The following is a 22,339-nucleotide window of genomic DNA, read 5'->3' on the forward strand; positions in this document are numbered from 1 at the left end:
GTTCCTCTCTTGCATTAACTTGACTTTCAACTCTCTCCGTAGACAGAATGCACTGATTGAGCCTTTATGATGCCGGTGGGAGTTCAGTTGTTTGAAGGTGTTCTGTGAGAGTCGTGGGGTTAGCTCTTGTATTCAGAAGAGAAAGGAAGCATTAACGTTTGTTGTTGTTGTTTTGTTTTTTTTTTTCTTTGTCTCTTCTGTGATCTTTAGTCATCTGACAAAGAAAAGATAGACCAGCTCCAAGAAGAGCTGCTGCGCACTCAGGTACAGTAGCTGTGACTTTCTCCTTGCTTAAATGTAAATGTTGAAATGTTTCTGGTTGTTAGTTTTGACACTGCTATTTGTCCATTAGCTAAGATATCAGCGCATGCTGGAGAGACTGGAGAAGGAAAACAAAGAGTTGAGGAAGGTGGTGCTGCAAAAAGATGATAAGGGCATTCACCAAAGGAAAGTGAAGGTGGGTTATGAACATATTAAACACATACAGATTCTCTTTTTCCTGGTCTAGATTTTACTTTAATTGGGATTGCTTTTTCAGATGTGAGCATTGCAGATATCTGGAATATTTTCCAGATAGGTCCCAGAGTGTTGGGCAGTTACATTTTATTATGATTAATATCTGTTAATGATAAAAAAGTGTTGCCTTTCATAGATTTAGTTATTCTCCAGCTCTTCTTTGTTGTGACAGCGAATTACTCAAAGACTGATAATTAATTACTGTTCTGTCTCCTTGTGTAGAAATCCCTTATTGATATGTATTCTGAAGTCCTGGATGTCTTGTCGGACTATGATGCCAACTACAACACCCAGGACCACCTACCCAGGGTACATATGAGCTTTATTTGTTGAACATCTGTGTGTTTTTTAAGAAACAACATTTTTTTTTTGTGTCATTTTTGAGTGTGTGTGTGTGTTAGAATTGATATCTTGACTCATAAACATCAACAAACAACTTCCTAAATACCCGAAAGGTTGATTCTGTTAATCAACGAATCAACTTTTTGGGATTTCCTTACGTGGATGATTGAGCGTGCATCAAAACTTTGTAAATATGTTGCCAAACTTGCATTTATTGTTACTGGATCACAGAAGGCCTTCTGTTTCATTTTCCATTATCCCAATGCTGTTTGGTTGAGCTGTTTACCTTTCCCTGTCTCTTTGTGTGGTCTCACCCTCTTCCTAAACTTGTGCTTCAGGTCGTTGTGGTGGGCGATCAGAGTGCTGGAAAGACCAGCGTGCTCGAGATGATAGCACAAGCCAGGATATTTCCCAGGGGCTCAGGAGAGATGATGACACGCTCTCCCGTCAAGGTGTGTGTGACCAGTGTGGTTCGCGTGTGTGTGAAAGATTTCATATTTATATGGCCCTTATTTAATTGAATATTTTTTCACAACATGGTCAGAAAATGTCATCATAAACAGGTTTACATAACAACAAAGATGTTTTTGAGTGTTGTCACACAAGCATTCTGGGAAGTTAAACCAACATTGACTCGTTTTTTAAATACATAAAAACTCTTATATGTTGTGTAGGTAACATTAAGTGAAGGCCCTCACCACGTGGCCATGTTCAAGGACAGTGGCCGAGAGTTTGACCTAACCAAAGAGGAAGATGTAAGTGACACAGTCTTCAATCCATCCATTTGATAGAAACTACAACTTCAAGCTAGTTGTTTCATTAAAGTATTTTTGTGCTCTTTCTTCCTGTGTCCCACAGCTGGCTGCTCTCAGGCATGAGATTGAGCTGAGGATGAGGAAAAGTGTGAAGGAAGGACAGACAGTCAGCTCTGAGGTTGTACATATACTAATACTCAGTTTAAACAAAGTTTTTTTTTCTGCAGTGTTTCATGAAATGATGTTTTCTGTTCTGTATGTTAGACAATATCCTTGAGCGTTAAAGGGCCTGGCATCCAGAGGATGGTACTCGTTGACTTACCGGGTGTAATCAGTGTAAGTCTATATTCTGTGTATAATAATGTTTCAAATTCCTTTGGCTGTATTAGGATTTCATTTGGGGTTTTTTCTATAATTTACCTTATATTGATTTACCAATATTTAATAGATTTTAGATTTTTTTAAAAATTATTTGTTTTCCTAAAGTGTAAAAGTTGCTGTTAGAGTCACTATTTCACTTTTTGTAAAAATTGCAGTCTTAAAAAGTTATTTAATGTCTTGTAGACGGTGACTGCGGGCATGGCAACAGACACTAAGGAAACCATCTTCAGCATCAGCAAGGCCTACATGCAAAACCCCAATGCAATCATCCTCTGTATTCAGGGTAAGATATGCATATGTTTCCATTTACAGTAATAAAACCAGCACATATCAAAGTGAGAGAAGAGGTGATCTCTACGTGGACTAACCCTCTTGCTCGTTGTCCAGATGGCAGTGTGGATGCAGAGCGGAGCATTGTAACAGACCTGGTTAGCCAGATGGACCCTCAGGGAAAGAGGACCATCTTTGTCCTGACCAAAGTGGACCTGGCTGAGAAGAACCTGGCCAGCCCAAGCAGAGTAACTAGTCTTTGCCATCTAAGAAAATGTTGTAAAATAGTTACTTTATAGGTAAAAGATATACTATTAACAGCTTCGAAAGCTTTATTTTATTTTAATTTCTTAATGTAGTGACAAAAATACAGGTCTACCTAATGATTCTTGACACCTAAAAAACCCCATTATCATGACATTGTTGTTCATTGTGTTAAAATGACTTCTTAAAAGTGATCATGTTGATTCGTCATGCAATTATTGCAGTGTGATTAGAGCTATTTGCAACTACACCACAAGAGGGCGCTAAATCCTTACAGTTTAACCAGATTTTCTTGGCAAGTCAGCACCTGGTTTCAGAAAACAGTGTGCACACAACAGAATAGAGAATTTCAGTCATATTTGGTTTTTTTTTGTTTTTTTTTTGCCATCTTCTTTTTCAGATTCAGCAAATAGTGGAAGGCAAGCTGTTTCCCATGAAAGCCCTGGGCTACTTTGCTGTTGTAACAGGAAAAGGTGACGTCCACTACTGTGAACTCCAGCATGCTACATTTATTTTTGTGTCCCTTAATGATGACTTTTAGGTCAATAATGTCACATTTCCATAGAGAAATTTGTTTTAAAATGTTTTATCTCCACGTTAGCTTAACTAAACAGCAGGTGAAGTAGGTAGCCAGGTAGATGACCCTCCCTGTGTGAGGGAAGCTGAAAGCATTCAGGGATGCCTGCTGTTAAAACAAAGAACATGCGCAGGGAATCACAAGGCGTCTCATTCATCTTTGCCATAAGGAAGTCATTGTTTTCTGTGATGCATTCAGAGAAATGCAGTAATGCAAATGCAGTAATTTTTAAAGTGCGAACTGGAGCAGAGCAGCAAGCCTTCCTACATGAGCATGACACGTATTCTACTAAATGAAGGCTACATTTAGTACAAGCCTGCTCTCAAATAAAGGCCTTCTGCCTTTGGGCTAAATAAAAGACTCGGCCACTATTTGATAGAAATACATTATGTAACACACAGCATTGCGTAGAATAGTCGCTAATTTATGTTAAATTATTTGCTCATACTTTTTATTGCTAATTGCTTGTGTCCAGGAAGCAGTGCTGAAAGCATAGACTCCATCAAAGACTATGAAGAGGACTTCTTTCAGAACTCTAGGTTACTCAGGCAAGTTATACCATCTAATATGCAGCTTCTAAAAGTTCATCAAATAAGTAATTCCAGAGTTGAGAAATAATTTGTGTGCACAACTAGGGACGGCATGCTGAAAGCTCACCAGGTGACTACAAAGAACTTGAGTCTGGCCGTCGCTGACTGCTTCTGGAAGATGGTGCGGGAGTCTGTAGAGCAACAAGCTGATGTCTTCAAAGGTATGACAGCACCTTCAGCATTTAATTTTATCCTATAAAGAACCAATTGATTCATATAGATTGGTTGTTTGCAATGAAACATTTATATGGTCAGATCTGTTTGCAGTGATGTGCATGTTAATAATTTGAATAGACATGTTAGGATTAACAGTAAAAGGAGTAGCTGATCTTACTCTTTTCAGTCTCCCTATATTGGCTTTCCTCAGCCACTCTGCCATACTTTTCTACCCCCTCTGTCTTGACTTCCAACTACAATTAGTCTAGACAGTCTCAAGCTCATTGCTAACAGCATAAGAGATTTATGGCCATGAGACTTCACATCCCATAGGTCCATTGTGTTGAGCATCGATCCATATCCCATCAAATCACATGCAGCCAGCTTCCATCCTCCATTCTTGGCGCCACCACATCTCCACAAACCAGCAATTAGCCTAATCTCCACTGTGGATAGGGAGCTGTGGAAAGGGGCAAGAAGCTCAGTGTGCTAGTGTGTCTCTGTGTGCATACGCGAGAGGTAAAACTCTGACTTTTGATAAAATTGTGTGATTGGCCCCATCTTCCCTCCTCTCCAGAGACCAGTTAGGGAGAGTAAGTGTGCAAAGCCCTCATCCCCTGTTATTAGAGAATAAACACCATCTGGTGACTGAAGGCTGCCGTCATATCATGCTATGTGAGAAAAGGCCAGGCTCTGTCGGTATAGGCTCATTGCTTGATGATGATCGAGATCTGTCAAAGGATGGAGCATAATCTCCATGGTGAAAAAGAAAGAAAGATTTAAGTGTTAAGTTTCAGCCAGGCAGAAGAATGAGCACTAGATAATTTGATGATTAGTGTCTGTTGGAGCTTTATGATGTTGCCGTCTATATTAAAATTATAATGTCACGTTTCATGTGTAAGACTGTTTAAAAATGTATTATAGCCTCTGCACACTGTCTCACCTACTACTATTTTATTAAATCACAACATCTCAGACTAAGTGACCCTCATCAGGTACAAAACAGTTTTCATATAATAACTCTGATCCAAATCCATCCAGTCTGAATGCTGACGGTCCCTCTTTAGAACTGTGTGGATGTAATCGATGATAACAGTAGTTGCTCTTTATTTAGAGGTTTTATCACTAAACCAATAATTGCATTACTGTCGTTATGGAAGTTTTTACCAGTTAGTTCTCTTATCAGGATTATTTGTTTATTTCCTGTGGGTCATTCAGGTGTGCAGTGATTTTAAACCACGTAAGATTGAAATTTGTTCATATTGAAGTTGAAAGTGTTTGTTTAAATATTCCTTTTCATGATCCCTGCTTTAACCAGCTTCACGATTCAACCTGGAGACAGAATGGAAGAACAACTACCCTCGTCTAAGAGAGCTGGACAGGGTAGGAAACACAAACAGCCATTTCTTTGAACTCTCACATAGTTCTTTATAAAAGAAAGCATGCTCATTAGTGATGGATATTTTATAAATTACATTTGTGTTTTTAAAAAAAAATGTCCTTAAGAAATAAGAGTTTATTAATATGTTAAAATTGTATAATGTAATTTAAAATTACATTAAAGGTTTTTAATGTAGTATTTAATCTTTTTGCAGAATGAACTGTTTGAAAAGGCTAAAAATGAAATCTTGGATGAAGTTATTAGTTTGAGTCAGGTGACTCCACAACACTGGTAAGTTCCTCTTGAACTAACATCATGATTTATTATTCTTTAGTTGGTCTCACCATTATTTCAGTGGCTTTGTTAGTTTTAGTTGTTTGTGAGGTGAATGATATTTCATGTTATGGGGAAAGAGCAGTGTTAAATGTGCATTAGTACTTAACCAGCCATGAGCTAAAAAGCAGATCGTTGTCTGCACGTAGCTGTATGTGAATACCACAATGAGTAAAACCTTGCTTAAATGAGATCTATGCATGCTGTTGTGGGCATCCCCTGTGTGCGTGGCATCAGTTTTCTCTGATCAATAATCTGATGAATGGCCCATGGACAGGAGCAGGGGTGGCCCTGTTAGCCAGCCAGCAGCCAGCCAGCATTATTGGAAATGGCTCTTATTGACAGTGAGGAGTGCTAGCTGGAACAAAAGGGGACCTAATGAAATATGGCTGTGCGTTTATGATAAATGAGATAAGTGCAACGCTTCCCTGGTCTCAGCGGGATTTGGGACTCGGGGGAATCCTGGGTTTTGTTCTGCGTCGCTGTGGAGAGTGTGGATGCTGTTAGCTTTTAACAGGGTCATAGTATAGATGTTGGAGTTTACAGTCGAGCGTCCCTCTTTGCTCATTGTTTTCCTGCTCCGGCTGACGACTTAACTGCACTCAGCTGGACACTTTGGTCCAAAGCACTCTTTTTGTGTTTTTGTCTGTCTTCTGTCTGTAACTAAAAGTGATAATCCAGATCTTCAAGATCTTAACATGGGTTAGAGTTATTGAGCTACAAAGTTTGGTACAAGTCGGTGCACATCTCTTTCAGAACTGACTTGTTTTTTTTCCTTCTTGTAGGGAATCTATTCTACAGAAAAAGCTGTGGGAACGTGTTTCCACCCATGTAATTGAGAACATCTACCTGCCTGCTGCCCAAACAATGGACTCTGGTACCTTTAACACCACTGTAGACATCAAGCTCAAACAGTGGACTGACAAGCAGCTCCCGCACAAAGCACTGGAGGTGAAGCACACTTGCTTTATTAGTCAGCTCATATCATGATTCATTCAGTTAAAGTGATTGTTGTTATTTTAAGAATTTTTTTATTACATTTTGTTTGATATAACGATATATATCGGATGACGATATTAAAAACGTCTATGTTTAATTTTACGCTATCGTTTGTTTCGTGTTGTCGCAAAAATAAACTGTTTACTGCAATATTTTTTCGTTTTGATGGTCACTGTAGTGGCTATATTCATTTCTTAAAGCTCTCTCTTTCTCTTATATTTAATATAACCACACTACGGACGGACAAGCGCCTGTATTTATGCGTTGTCGTTAGCAACAACAACGGTAACTCCATCGCGTCACGTGTCCGCTTGTTTATTTTCCACATAAACCTTTCACAATAAAGCTCAAGATCCTGTTGAGACTTTTCAAAATAAACTAGTATGCAGAGTTTACGGATGAGAAGCAAAAAAGAGCCGTCGGGTGCTAAAAAATAAACCTTAGACTCAAACGTTAGAACAGGCTTTTCCCTGCAGCACGCCGTGTAATAAATACTCGCAAAGAAAACAGCGGCTGTTACAACTTATGTCTAAAAATGTATCGTTTCATGCATCGGTTAAGAAACTCGACTCCAGCTACACAACGCCCAGCTGGAAACATTTCACGCAAGTCGAGCCGCCAGAGATTCGCAGAATTTACAAAAAAAATGTTACATTTTTGTGATTTATATCGTTATCGGACGATAGATGTCTTATATCTATATATATGAGATTTTGGTCATATCGCACAGCCCTAGTTCACTGTCATATTCTATTGTTTAGTATTTCTTTTCTTTTTGCTGTGTGTTGTTTTTTTTTTTATGAGTATCTTGACTCTAACTCGATTAACACAGACTGTAGAACTTGTAAAAACAATTAAATCCAGCAGTGGCTTTATTCTAATAGCCCCTTTTCCCTCCTTATATTTTGCATACTTTGCCCCTGTCAGATTGCCTGGGAGACACTGCAGGAGGAGTTTGCCCGCTTCATGGCTGAATACAAAGGCAAAGACCAGGATGACATTTTTGACAAGTTGAAGGAGGCTGTGAAGGATGACAGTATCAAGAGGCATAAGTGGAATGAGAGGGCCCTGGACAGCCTGGTAAACACACAGTAAAATACCTTCACAAGCAGAAAGTGCACACTTGTTTATTGAAGCTCCCAGAGCAGACAGAATTTCATGATGAGATGCCATCAGCATAGAGAATGTAGTCGTGATGCAAAGAAGCACTGATGCTAACAAGTGGAATGTGTTTTTTGTACCTCTGTGTGTGGTTGTGTCAGAGGGTGATTCAGCACAATGCCCTCGAAGACCGCTCCATCACAGACAAGCCCCAGTGGGATGCAGCAATCCAGTTCATGGAGGAAACCCTGCAGTCACGCCTCAAAGACAGTACGTTGGCTATGATAGGATCATATGTTAAAACTCTCCTCGCAGTCTTAACCACACAAAAACATTTGTAGACTTTTATGGTTCTTTGTAGTTTTGGTTTTTAGTTGGAATCACATCAACACAGTTTCAGGTTCTTACTTTTGTCCCAGACATCAGTCACACACCTGTCCTGACCAGGTTTTAGGTGATCATGCTTTTGTGGTGCTTTTGCTGCCACAATGAGGCATGCTGTTTTTTCTAACGTATGATTTAATTTTGTTCTCTTTTGCTCTTTGCCCTCGACCTGCAGCTGAATCAGTAATCAAAGACATGGTGGGCCCAGACTGGAAGGAGAGGTGGCTGAGTTGGAAGAATCGTACACCAGATCAGGTCAGAATTGCAGGATTTCCTCAGAAGTCATAGTTGTGATGGTGCAGTAGCTTTTATAAGGAGCTTTGAAGCTGTGAAGTGGAAGATCAATAAAAGCTATCACCTTACACAATGGTCTAATTCCATCCACACTGTAGAGCTTACATATATATGTAATATTTTACATTTAAATGCTCCTTGAAGTGAAGACTTGCTTTTCTAAACCTTGCAGCATATTCGGAATGAAACAAAAAATGAGCTGGACCGCCTGCTGAAGCTGCACGATGAGCACACGGCTTACCTGGCTAATGATGAAGTCACCACAGTACGGAAGAACCTGGAGGCACGGAGTGTAGAAGTTGACCCGATGCTGGTGAGATGGAACGGATTATTCCAAACATTTTTTTTGTAACAGCAATACCTGACAATTATGTTTGGCCTCTGTTAACTGGTGAAATATTTCCATACCTGCTCAGATCAAGGATACGTGGCATCAGCTTTATCGGCGACACTTCTTACAGAAGGCACTGTCACACTGCAACCTCTGCAAGAGGGGTTTCTACTACTACCAGAGACACTTTGTTGACTCTGAGGTAAGTAGAAAGAGTTGTCTTTTATTTTTTTTTATGTATTTATGCAGTTTCACCTGAGGTCAGGGTTAGTTTGGAAAAAATGTAACTTTACTCTGGGGCACCCTGTGTACTGAAGGCTGAAGACCTAGCGGGTACACACCCTTGATTTGTGTCTGTCCCAGGCCAAAAAACAACCTAAAAAAAAAAAACAATAAAAATTTGATATCCCTGTTTGTTTCTGCAGTTGGAGTGCAATGATGTGGTGCTGTTTTGGAGGATACAGAGGATGCTGGTTATAACAGCCAACACTCTACGACAGCAACTTACCAACACTGAAGGTGAGCACTGTGGACTGGGTGGACTGGGGGGGGCGCTATATTATTTCCATAACAGCAGTTGTAGCTATTTATGGAATAAAGGTAAAACTATAGAATATCAAACCTTCTATTTTTAATGATTTCAGCCTTGTAGTTGTCATTTCTGTGGGTTTGTTTTTCTTGTATCTTTTTGTAAAACCAACAGGTTATTGGCAGGAATTTTACTTCCTCCTTTTGATTTTTTCCCTCCTGGTGGAGTAAGTTGTTCCATCAGTGGTACTTTGTGTGAAACATGTGAAAAATGCAGTGCAGTGAATCTAGTTGCACGCCATCCCCAAAGCTGATACTGAGATCACATTTCACTGTTGGTTAGAAATGTTTGAGTGAAGTCGTCTCTGCACTTTCATTGTTGGGCTTAGTGATTTTTATATCCTTTAGCAAGGTTCCAGTAGTTATCCAGATTATCTATAAAGTAAAGACAAATGTGAGAGTTACAGTCCTTCTCCGAGTCTTTTTAATCATTATAAAGTGTTTTCATAACTTGATTCATCAAAACAAAAGATCGACAGAAAAGTGCAGTTCATTGTTGTTGGGCCAGGCATTGATTATTATCGTTTCTTGTGTATCTGTCTCTGTGTCCGTGCTCGCCAGTGCGCCGATTGGAGAAAAACGTGAAGGAAGTGTTGGATGACTTTGGAGAAGACATGGAAAAGAAGACCCAACTCATAACTGGCCGCCGAGTCCAGCTGGCTGAGGATCTCAGTAAGACACACAAACACTTGCAGAGCAGAAAATACACTGCAGATACACAGAGACACTCGATGATGTTGAGATCAGGGCTCTGTGGGGGCCGTACCATCACTTCCACTACTTCTTGTTCTTCTTTACGCTGAAGATAGTTCTTAATGACTTTGGCTGCATGTTTGGGGTCGTTGTCCTGCTGCAGAATACATTTGGGCCCAATAAACAATATATATATATTTCTGAAAACTTTCTCTTTTTTCCCCCACACCTGCCTAAAACCTTTGCACCGTACTGTATGCATATCTTACTTTGACCACTCAGGTCAACTACGTTATATTAAGCACGTGGATCCATTCTATAAAATCCTAGAGTCATCAGTAGGTGGCAGTGATGCTTCAGGAATTTATATTGATTAGTCCAGTATGGCAGTATTATTGCATTTAAGTTAAGCTAACAGTACAGGCTGGCTAAAAAGGCCTGTTTTCAGTTGCCTAGAAAATAGGATGCTCTCTAAGAAGTAGGTAACAGCAGACAGAAAATATTTGAAAAGCATTTAAAGCTGTTTCTATTTGAAAAATGTACAAAGACGTACAAATGAATTGTTCAAGCAGAAGAACATTATTTAAAGGAATATTTATTTATATGTAAGCTTATTTTTTACAGCAATGAGAAGTTCAAACGGGGGAAACAGAATAACAGAAAAGACCAGAACAGTTTTGTGTTTCTTAAAAAACGCATCACGTGGAACATTTCAGAACTAATTTATTGAATTAGTAATAGGTTCAAATACATGATTGGATATAAAAAGAGATGCTGAGTCTTTGAGGAGTAGAGATGGAGAGGAGCTCAGGCAATAGTTCAGTTTAATAAAACTGCTTCTCATTTTAAAACTAAAAAGGGTTGGAGAAATCGCTGAGGTTAATTCATCTATATCAGTCGTCATCAAGTAACAGCAAGGTTAACATAAATGACAACACGCACAATAGATGCTCTCACATTAAGCTTAAATAAACAAAGAAATTAAGACATTAGCTAAATAATAGAAGTGTATTTAAATTTATACTTTTTATTAAAAAAAAAGAAGCAGCTGTTTTCAGCAATCTGATAAGGGGTAACCACAGCTGCCCGTTTAATTTGGCTGTGTTTTACGTGGGACGCCCTTCCTGACACAACCCCAGAAGAGATGTTTGATCTTGTGCACATAATCTCTTCAACGCCTTCTGGGAGTTCCTTTAAATTTTGCACAAGTGTTCACTTGGACTCTAGCAAGAACTGATTATTAATGATTGACCCATCTCCTCCTTTCCTTCTGTGATTTTGAGGAAACTGCTCTTGCTTAAGCACAGATATGTTTTTGCAAATAAAATGACTCGTTCTCAAAAGTAATTCGTACTGATGTTAGTTACAAAATAAGACTGACTCTATTCCTACAGCGACACAGTGCACATGTGCTGTAGCTGCTCTGTAAGTGAGTTTTGGGAAACTTTTCTCGGGGGTGGACCGATATATCTGCTAATTTTTACCTGTCAGCCTTTTGAAGGCTCCTAATTAAAAGCTGGTGCAATGAGTCTTCTCCAGCATTGGTCTTATTCAGAGAAGCTCTGCTTGCTAAGCAAAGTTTGTGTTTGCAAAGTGGCACACATGGCTTGCTGCCATTTCAGAAGTATCTGTGACACACACACGAGCATGCACATGCATAATGACTGTTCCTGTCACCACAGAAGTACACAACAATTTACACACAAGTTGTTTAAGTTGTAATTTTCTCACATTTAATCCAAGTCAAAGCACAGTGTTAAAACACTGCAAATGCCTGCATGATCTCAGAGTTTAAAGAACAATACGTGCCTCAAATACACACATTAGAGTGAAGTCAGTTTTTGCAGGAATCATTCTCCTGTCAACTTCTTTTAGATTTTGTTGACTTTCATATGTTGCATGTAAGCTCTGATTGTCAAAAACACATTAGTGCTTTTATTACGTTCCATGTAAACAACAGCAGACCACATGTACAGTATTTAAGTAGGCAAACACTTCACTGCATCCAGACATAGTCATGCTACATTAAGAGGCACTCAGAGAAGACAGAAACACACACGAAGGTTTTTGCTGAGGGTTTTTCTGTCACAGAGCCCCCTCTCCATTCCACACACCGTCAGCCATGTTTAGACCTGCCTGGCCTTGCAAATTCTATAAGGCAAGTGGATCCATAAACTTTTCCAAACATGACATTCCCACTTTCCATCTGGAAAGACTATCCTCACTAATAGATGTAGGAGTGTGTCTGGAATTTCTTAAGAAACCATGTAGTGTAGGACCACACCTGTGCATGCACACACATTTATTTTGTTTCTTTATGAATTATTTGTAGTGAAGTGTTTGCTTCACTCTTTAAATCTGCATCAATACAAGCAGCCATCATTTGGAGGGTCAGATGGGAATTTTGACATCAGGAAAAACAAATCTGTTTATTGTAATTTGAAGGTATAATGAACGTAAATGTAAACAGAATAAAATGCTCTGTGAGTCACCATGAACCACTGACCATGAAATGCAGTTTTCTTTATTGCATTTTACTCCTCATATCTCACTCCCTTCACTCCTATCTCTACTGCTGACTGAAATCTAACACCACTTATTTTGTTGTAACTCATAACTAACATTCCAGCCTAACATTGCAGTCTGCTGGAAATGTACCTCACAGCACGCCGCCCTTTTGCAGCCCTAATTTTACAGTGATGTCAAATTTTTCTTTTCCTTCTGCTAAGAAAATGTATGTTCCAGAGTTTGAGCTTTGTCAGTCTGTCAGGTTGAGTTAGTGGGTGAGTGGAGGATCTGGGTCATTTGCTGTCGGACACTTTGCGCAGGGCATTCGGTGTAACACAGCCTAGACCTAAGTGTGTGGGTATGTGGGTCCTTGAGTCTAGACTGAACCACGTGGCTTATGGGCTGAGTTGCTGACATGCCTCAATTTCCTCTGGGCAAAGATTTCTTCTTCTTTTTTCTTTTTTTTCTGGTTCCTTTTTTAACTGAAAGGCTCATCATAAAGGTTTCCTTTGCAGAAGCTTTTCACTCGTGCAAATATAGTAACTGGACATGGCAAAGCATAATTAATAAAACCCAACTTAAGCATTCTTAATTAGAAGTATCAGGTAGTGATTACTTTGTACTTTTAAGGACATTTCCGCTGTTAGGAGACCCTAAATCTGTCTTTAGCAACATCAGGCGGTTACTACATTTAAGAACACATGATAGGAATCACACATGGTTCCTTCCGAAACATGCAGTTCTCGACAGGAGAAGATTTTTGTTTGTTTTTTTGTCTGCATCTGTGTGAAACAGCCTTATTCAATGTAGTTCCATCAATGATGAAATCATCTTTTCTTTGCAATATCGTTTCTCCTTCATTCTCCAGACCTTTTAGTAACAACAGGTCAGATTGCCTCAGGCCCAAACTATGGCCTGACCCCACAGGTCAGCCAGCTGATACCATAGGCTACTTGATCCAGCTATTTTTTTTTTTTTAACCTGGCTCCAACTCCCTGGGTCATTCTGACCCTATTTCATTGCCTCTGTTAAAATCTATCCACCTGATCCTGTCTATCACTTTTCTCCCTTGGCAGAGGGAAAGAAAAACACAATGGGCAAATCTCAGAGGAGGGCTCACCTTCACCTTTATAGCCTCTCCGGTTAGAGAGGAGAGAAAGTGGGAGAGATGGGAGACATTAGAAAAGATAAACACACTTAAAAGCAGAAATGCGCTTCCAGGGGTGGACTGCTGTTAAACTCGTATTTGCCCCTACTCGCAGACAGACCTACGATCACTCAGGTTACAAATACAGGTCAGGTGTGTGCGTGAGGGACAGCGTGAAAACTCTGTTAATTAATAGTACGCTGCAAAGCGGGGGGGTGTGTGTGTTTGTCAGCGTGTGCCAGACCAGCTGTATGGCACAGTGCCGTCTCTGGAGCAAAGCCCAGGCCTAATGTGCAGGCAGAGCCCTCTTAGGAGACCACTGGGCTGTCGCTTGGCTGCTTCATTGACCCTCATAGAAACGTAGTGCAGTGTGTATGTGTTTGAGTGTGTTTGCATTTGTCTGTGCTTGTTAGAGCTACTGTGGTAGCTGATTATAGACAGTGCACTGTACCACATTGTTTGGAGGATTGCTTTTATTTTATCAAGCCGTGAATGTCGTATTTAATGTCGTGAGTTTGCACCATTTTTCTATGTCAGCACTTTGTTTTGTGTGAGATATTTGTCAGTTGTAACACACAGATCTGTTCAAGGTGTTGGTGTTTAATGTTTATGTTTATGTTAACATTGAGTTTAGTGTCTTCATGTGTCTTCATGCGTTTTTATACTTAAAAAAATCATCTGATACTATTATTAGTATAAATGCAGACTCGTTATTTCACCACACATCTGCAGTTCAATTCAATTTTATTTATATAACAACCAAATCACAACAACGGTCACCTCAAGGCGCTTTATGTTGCAGAGTAGACCCTACAATAATACATACAGAGAAAAACCCAACAATCATATGACCCCCTATGAGCAAGCACTTTGGCGACAGTGGGAAGGAAAAACTCCCTTTTAACAGGAAGAAACCTCCGGCAGAACCAGGCTCAGGGAGGGGCGGGGCCATCTGCTGCGACCGCTTGGGGTGAGAGAAGGAAGCCAGGATAAAGACATGCTGTGGAAGAGAGACAGAGGTTAATAACAGGTATGATTCAATGCAGAGAGGTCTGTTAACACATAGTGAGTGAGAAAGGTGACTGGAAAGGGAAAAACTCAATGCATTATGGGAATCCCCGGCAGCCTACGTCTATTGCAGCATAACTAAGGGAGGATTCAGTCTTTTGCTTTGCTTGCAGTGTCCACAAATCGAAATCCGGTGTGTAAATGGAAGGTGGAACAGTTTTTTATTTCTTCCTAGAGCCAGTTTGGCTGTTTTGGAACAGGAAGGAGCAGATTCCAGCAGTCACTCCCACATTGGTGGCTTTTTATCTACCTTGTCAGATTGTTGAAGAACGTGCACATAGTGCACTGGTCCCTGAATATATAAATAGAAATGCACATTTGCACCTCCTTTCTACTTTCCCCAAAATATTTTCAGTCCCAAGATTAAAAACTCGTATTTCTCCACAAATGAATGGGTTTTTTCAACATACAGTATTACATCCCTATTTATTTATTTTTAATAGGTTAGTTGGCGACTTTAAAACCTGGTCATGGTTGTTTGTAATAATATATTTCAGATTTGGTCATTAAGGTTGAATTTCCAAGTTCCCAGGTGGTATTTTTATCTGCAACGCCCCCCTCAACTCGATTTCCAACTCAAAAAGTCACAGTAGACCCACCAATCCAGTGTTAGCCATCATGGCAGAACTTGAATGTAAACAGTAATGAAACTGCAGTAAGTCTGTACTGCCACTGTTGTGTATTTGTGACTCATTAAATAAGCCATTAACAGAACACTGACTAGACTCTATCTATGAACATGCTGCAGTGGCGTTTTTAAGCACAAAAAAATGTATTGCTCAGCTTAGCGATGCATGGCTACTCTGGGATGTGTTATTTGGGATTTCTGGGGGGGATTTTTTGATTTTTCTAAATGTATTTGATCACTCTTTGATATCTTTTTTTGTGAACTTATTGTCTGTTATTCCTTTGTACAAGACTGAACATCTCTGCTTTAAACGTAAAACTTCTGAATAATTGATTACAGTGTTCACCACAAATGTGTTTGACTGTTTTGAGGAGAAATGATAAAACACATTTAGTCTTTCTTTCCTTTTTTAAAGTTTGAATCCATGTTGACAGCTCATGATTGTCACTACACGGGAAGTTAGGCATTTCACGCTGCTTGGACAGCAAAATCAATCAGTCTCACACTTTGGTTGCTGACACATTTTGGGAGGGGTCGATTCAGATGAACACCTGGGACCGAATAACCTTTTACATTAAGTTCATCTCCTCAGCGGCAGGCTCATTGGCTCTGATAAATGCAAGAGCGTGTGGAAAATTATGGATTTGAGCTTTTGTGACGCGAGGGTTAGCTGAGGGTCGTGGAATGAAAGGTGTCAACAGAAGGTGCTCTGAAAACAGTGCTAATGTGTGAAGTGTTTGCGTGTTTGCACATGCAGTCACTTTCTCCTTTTTCTCGCGTGGAAGCCGAACACAATGAGGCTGTGGTTGTCTGGGCTTGCTCAGCGGAATGCCCTCTCAGCCTCACGCTCACTTCGTTTCCTTTCATCTCCTCCCCCTCGTCCTCTTTTGAGCAGCTTCCTCCAGAGTGATTAGGGAAGGCTCATTGAGAAGTGCTCCTCTGTTCTCCCCTGCTGTAAGGGATGACGTATCATCTTAAGGTGTTGTGTGCACATGTTCCCTCATTCAGAAGAGAGGGGAGCAGAGGGTGGTGGCATGCTGTTGCTGCTGTTGCTTGTACAAAGCTTTGCGGTGCTTCTGTTGCTTTTCTTTATGACTTTAAGGTCGTAATTCATTAGGAATTAATGCTGCTGCTATTGAAGCTTGTTTAGAATTAGACATATTTCCAGATCTGCACACAAACAATCATTAAAGATGCTTAACTAGCTTTTTCCTCAACTATGTTTTTATGTCAAACTACAATGGCACCCGGTCAAAGGTGTCTTTTTATTCAGAATGAGAACATTTACAATAAACACAGCTGCCACGATCTCCACAGCTGAACGACAGTTTCCCATTTCAGCAGATTCTACCACAGTTTCATACTTTTTATGCTATTGATACTGCAAGTTGTCAAATCACAGCCAGCAAGGAATTTGCCAAAACACTCACCAGTTATGAAATTTCCATGAATAATTTTTAATCTCTGTACAACTGCATTCAGAACACAGCATTTCCACACTCTTTCCCAGCGGGTGTTTGAATCCTCTAGGGCTGCCCTTTGTCACTGACTATATTCATGAAACCCAGCACCTTCCAGATTTCAGGATCTCGGGTTGTCTTTTTTGCTGAGGATGTGGGCCTGGTGGCTTCATTGAATGGCAACCACAAGCTCACACTCTTGCAGCGTGTACCATGGCTCTCAACCGAAAAAGGGTGAGTGCCCACTTCAGGTTTAAATATGAGTTGCTGCCCCAAGTGGACAAATTCAACTGTTTCAGGGTCTTGTTCAGAAGCAAGGGTACAGTGGAACATGAGATTTACAGGCAGTTCTGTGTAGTGTTTGCAGTGATGTGGCCTCTGTACTGATCTGTTGTTGTGAAGACAGAGCTGCCACTATATTGTTTTGGGGTTTTTTTGTTTGTTTTTTTGTACATTCCTACCCTCACCTACGGCTGACCAAGACAATATTACAGATACAAGCAGCAGAAACGGTGCCTGGGCTCAGAGAGAGGAACTCAGAGCTGTTACTCCAGCAAATCAGAAGGACCCTGCTGCAGTGGTTCAGACGTCTGTCTAGGAACTGTCAGAATGTGTGTGGTGAGGGGTTTGAACATGTCCAACTGGGACTCTCCCCCCGGGCATTCCCAGGAAAGGCTGAAGAGATTATGTCCCTCAGCTGGCTGGGATGAGGAATGTTTGAGTTTAAACTGCTGCCTCCACAACCCAGATCTGACTCCCTCTTCTGACAGTGTGAAGAAGTTAAACGACACATTTAATTCCTGAGATATCTTAATATATAAAAAATCAATTACTTCACTCTATTACTTAAATACTTTGGTCTAGTATGAATGGCCTTGGGGGAGGTCATCAGTAGGAAAAGCTGTAAAACTTGTGAAAAGTTAAAAGTCCAAACTGTATGCCCTCTTTCACCTTTTTCTGAAGCTTCCCATTGGCTGGATTCATCTTTGTCAGATGAAGTTTGGTATCAGGGCTTTATGTTTGACACCCATGCTCTACAGTGACCAGTGATTTTGCAGACAGACTTTTCTGCACTGCTATTTTTTTCTTAAATGTTAGTCCTCACTTATTAACAAAGCTTCTTTTTTGGTCCACTGGCAACTACATAGTATAAAGCTTCTTGTCACCTCCCACCTACTGTGTGTACTACGTTTGTGTTTGTGTTTGTGTATATCTGATCACCAATCAGACGTGTGTAGCTGTTTGTGGTATCCTGCCTTAACTCTAACTGCCTCTGAATGCATCTACACTAGTCAGAAGTGTGGTTTTGTAAACCGGGAGTCTTATTAGTGTTACAAGTAGGTTTTTTTTCTTCCCCCCCACAAAGAAGGAAACCTCAGACTGCAGAGTCACTGCCAGATGATTCATTTTCTCCTTGGGAGCATCAAGTACACCAACAGTAGATCTAGAAGTTGTCATAACACTGGCAAATATGAAGCAGTACTTTGTGTATTTCATTTCATGTTGTTTGGTAAATGTTGTGGGACTTACTGCTTTTCTGTTGCGAGGCACAATCAGATATCTGTAAATCCTTTTTGGTTTTTCCACATTTTGACAGCTCTTTGTTCACTTGTTCAGTAAAGTACAAGTGAAGAGAGACTAAGATGTTTTTCCATAATATCTGCTTTATTAGAGGGAGTTTTATTTCCCCCTAATATTTGCTGATTGTTGCTGTTGTCATACGGAGAGCAGCCGTTGTTCAGGATGCCTAGCAATCAAAAGGCTGTTGGTTTGATTCCCAGCTCCCCCTCTCCTCCTCCTGAACTCTAAATAGCTCCAGATGCCTGTGTGTGTTTGTGTGTGTGTGTGTGTGTGTGAGTGAGTGAGTGAGTGAATGAATAGTGGTTCACAATTGCGTTTTGAGTGGTTAATAAGACTAGCTATCTTTACATAAATGCCAGCTGATTTTCAACGCGTCTGTCTTGTTTTTCAAGGTAATTTTTGAAACTGTCGAGTGGATTGCTTCGGTTATACTCACTCTTCTTCAGTTACTCCCTCGTTACCTTTGCTCGGCTTAACTGTTTCTTCAAGTCTCCTTTCTGTTACTTCCAGCTATAATACCATCAACAGTTTTTTCCAACTGCTGTGTATTACTGGTTTCTCTTTCATTGTGCTCTTTCTTTTCTTGTTATCAACGCTCTCCCACCAGCCAGCTGCCACCGTTTACCAAAGTCATGACCTGTTTCTCTTTCCACTTTCCCATCATCTGTCTCTTCCCCTTTATTCCTCGCCGACTTCTCGCTTCCTTCCTGCACTCTGGCGCATCCATCCATCCATCTATCCATCCTCCCATGTCAAGCACCAGGAATCTTTGTTTTGCACACACACACTTGTGCACACACAGGCATGCCCATCATATGATTGACAAGCTGTTGTTATTGCTGATCATTAGTCATGAGCATTTGTTTAAACAGGGTTAGACAGAGGACTTAATTACCTTTGCATCACCGTTTAATTTAGAAAAAGAGGAAGAAACGCAAGCAGTACAAGATTAAAAAATTGAGTTTCATTCATTAAAACAGCTCCAGTGTTATTCAGTTTGTTGATAATCTTTGGACGACAGCGTCGTAACACCCGTTTGTCTGCTTGGAAATATCCTCCCTAGATAGAAGATCTGTGAATAAATCAAATGGACTACAGAAGCAGGAAAAAAAGCTGCGTGCTTTAGATGACAACCAGGCAAGAGGTGATGATGGAAGTGGTGATGCAAACAAAAAAAGGGGAAAAAATGAAGGAGATTGTGAAGCCATCTCTCATTCCCCTCAGGGAAAGAGAGAGTTAAGTGTGGGAAAATAGGAAAGAGAAAGATGTGTGGTGATGGGAGGGAAAAGCAAGGCTTCTGTTCACATGTTCCCAGCACAGTTTGGCCACCGGGGAGCCATTCCCACTGATCGCCGTGTCACTCACACACATGCACACACCAAGCTCTGACATCAGGTGCTGTTTAAAATGAGGTAATAGGAAAACCATACGCTCTCTCTTGTAGGCAGTTTAAAACAGCACATGGTGTAGTTTTCTGTTTTTGTTTTTTATAATGGATTTTTATTGTTGTGGATTCTGTGTAGCAGTATAGCAAAATAAAAATGTGGTGCAAATGCGAGAGATTTGTTGCCAATATGATGCATTTCGTTTCCATTATACTATTATAAAAGTAATGTAGGATTGATTGGAGAGCTTGCAAGGAAATGGTCCAACTAAACAGGCGCAAATATGAAATCATTATGTTTCCAAAAAATCTATTATGCCGGCTGGTTTGCATAAAAGTGTTTTTTATAAATAAAAGTGATTCTCGAGCAGCGTATTTTACAAGAATACTCGTAAACTAAAAGAAGAAACGGTGCTACTTTCTCCATCTTTGCAGGTAAAACACCTGCAGTTCACCAAGTTACCAAGTTTTTTTTGTTTTTTTTTTAACTTATTGTGGCTCAAAGGAATTTTAGGCGTTTTCTGTCTTTCCGGTGTTATATTGATATAAGGTGTGTGGAGTCCAGAGCAGCTGGAAGCATGTATTTACCTGAGGGTGGAAAAGCGATGAGGAACGCTGGCCCCGTCTTACTTGCATGTGCTTAATGTAGAGTTCATTGGCAGTTAACCTTAGCTGCACACCTGTGGCTGATTCAGCGCAGGGGAGTTTCTTTGAGGAATCATGACAAGATATCAGTTTAGCCAGACTCTGCTTCACATCCCCGGGCTCATGTGGATCCTCGTGATTGATTGCCACTTAGCCTCACAACTGGCCTCCATTTGAGTGCACGAGGTGAGTCTCGGAAAACGTCTACTCCTGACGAGCTGTGATTTACACCATGAGTCATGAGCAGATTTACTGTCTCAGACTTGTTTTATAGAATTTCCTGATATATTTTTAATATGTCTGTTATGTACCGTAGAGTTAAAGCCATCGAAAATGCCAATTTATTCCAAATTTGTCCCCAGTTTTACAATCTTTTGCACTAAAAGTCTGACCAGCAGTCATCACCTGGCTCTTTTCAAAGCTTCATCCCCGCATTTTGCTGTTTTTGTTTAGACTGCCCTTTGGCTGACCCCACGTTTTGACCTGTTCAGACCACTCTGTGTCTTTCCCCAGGTTAAACTGCGTTCTCACAGGCATCTGTTTTCTAGATAAGAGACTCAAGTGCGAGGGCTGATTCATTGCTCTGTCACTGACATGGCGTTAGGGCTGTTGACATACCGGCACTCCCGGGGTCTCCCATGGACCAGTTTCTGTTATAGCGTGACTATCCAGATTTAGTGACAAATCAAGCAACAGCATGCTGAGGAAAATGGCTTTTCTGTTTGTTACATTAAGAGATCAGCTTTCGGAGAAGGAAAGGCCAGAGAGTTAAATATTCACTGTCCCCACCTACACTATGACCTTGGCAGTTATGAGCTATAAAAAGTTTCTTCGTGAATGATGACAGGCCGGGACAGGAACCAAGCCCCCACGCCACTCTCTCCACTGGCCGTTCTGCAAACTGTTGCTCTCCTGTCAGAGCGGCATGCGAAAGAAGCCTGAACCTTGGCGCCAAACTCATCCAGCGAAATCTTTCTGTCGCCACTTTTTTCATGACAGCCATCTTTTCTTCACTGCTCACTCCCTTTCACATTGAATGAAGAAGAGTGACCACATCCCAGAGGAAGGGGATTAGGTTTTTCCCCCTCCTTCTTCACAGTAAGTTGCAGTTCCCCCAGGTCTTTTTCTCTCTCCTCTGTGGTGGCTACTTGTCCAGCAGGGCCACACAGTCTAATTACAGGTCAATTAAAGGCTTTCGGGATCAGTCCTTCTGCCAGCAGTTCAGCCATGGCAGGCTTAGGGGTTTCTACAGAGTGAGAGTGAATGAGATATCATTTCATGTGGAGATCAGCCGAGGGAAGGCCTTGAAAAAGAGGATTTACGGAAAAGGCTCCCCTGTCTTTCTTTTAGTCTGCCAGTCCCTCCACACTTGGTAACCCACACACCACCAAGCATCTTAAAGAAGGGGCCTCTGGGATGGAGGCCAGAGGATTATGGGAATATTCATGACCAGATAAAGGGGTGAGCGGTTGAATGACTGTGTTTTGAGGCTCATCTCTTAGGTAAACAGGCGCTTAAATTGAGTTTTAGATCGCTACTCCCACTGCTCAGTGTGGAACAGGCAATGGTGACTCTGTCCACTTTTTTTGTTGCGTTTCCACAGGACGGTGAAAAGAAAGCCTTGTTGTGGCCTTTTTTTTTAATTTTTTTTTTTATCCTGTCCTTTGGTAGCAAACAGATGGTAAAGGAGGGAATAAATATCTGTTCCTCACAGTTTCTATCCACAGAAAATATTGGCTGTTCTGAAAGATGCCATTCACATCCACCCGTGTCCTCCTGGGCTCCTGAAAGCTGCTCATTTTAAGGGCTCATTTTAAAGTCGTTAAGCATCCTGCTTTAAGAGAATGGTAAATGGGCTTTGCTCCTTTGATCTACATCTAGTCTAAATAAAATATATATGGCTATTTGATGTACAGCTAATTGAGCATGGCTGCAAGTGGAACTGATGAATTACAGCAAGTTA

General features: G+C 40.7%; 1 protein-coding gene across 4 annotated transcripts in view; it reads left to right on the forward strand.

The window, feature by feature from the left end:
- Positions 1-22,339, forward strand: part of opa1 (OPA1 mitochondrial dynamin like GTPase) — a 38,097-nt gene that overhangs the window by 9,178 nt on the left and 6,580 nt on the right. For all 4 annotated transcript variants that reach the window (XM_040031929.1, XM_040031944.1, XM_040031937.1 and 1 more), the window contains 22 exons: positions 211-264; positions 353-457; positions 739-825; positions 1,197-1,310; positions 1,533-1,613; positions 1,717-1,791; positions 1,878-1,949; positions 2,178-2,277; positions 2,382-2,512; positions 2,929-3,001; positions 3,581-3,653; positions 3,741-3,856; positions 5,170-5,234; positions 5,447-5,523; positions 6,351-6,516; positions 7,492-7,644; positions 7,827-7,935; positions 8,225-8,304; positions 8,516-8,656; positions 8,760-8,876; positions 9,100-9,193; positions 9,824-9,934. In XM_040031929.1, coding sequence (XP_039887863.1) covers positions 211-264; positions 353-457; positions 739-825; positions 1,197-1,310; positions 1,533-1,613; positions 1,717-1,791; positions 1,878-1,949; positions 2,178-2,277; positions 2,382-2,512; positions 2,929-3,001; positions 3,581-3,653; positions 3,741-3,856; positions 5,170-5,234; positions 5,447-5,523; positions 6,351-6,516; positions 7,492-7,644; positions 7,827-7,935; positions 8,225-8,304; positions 8,516-8,656; positions 8,760-8,876; positions 9,100-9,193; positions 9,824-9,934 — 2,194 coding nt within the window. The remainder of the gene's footprint in view (positions 1-210; positions 265-352; positions 458-738; positions 826-1,196; positions 1,311-1,532; positions 1,614-1,716; positions 1,792-1,877; positions 1,950-2,177; positions 2,278-2,381; positions 2,513-2,928; positions 3,002-3,580; positions 3,654-3,740; positions 3,857-5,169; positions 5,235-5,446; positions 5,524-6,350; positions 6,517-7,491; positions 7,645-7,826; positions 7,936-8,224; positions 8,305-8,515; positions 8,657-8,759; positions 8,877-9,099; positions 9,194-9,823; positions 9,935-22,339) is intronic.

This window comes from Simochromis diagramma, unplaced genomic scaffold (genome assembly GCF_900408965.1).
Source record: "Simochromis diagramma unplaced genomic scaffold, fSimDia1.1 OVJJ01000334.1, whole genome shotgun sequence".
Classification (NCBI taxonomy): Eukaryota; Metazoa; Chordata; class Actinopteri; order Cichliformes; family Cichlidae; genus Simochromis; species Simochromis diagramma.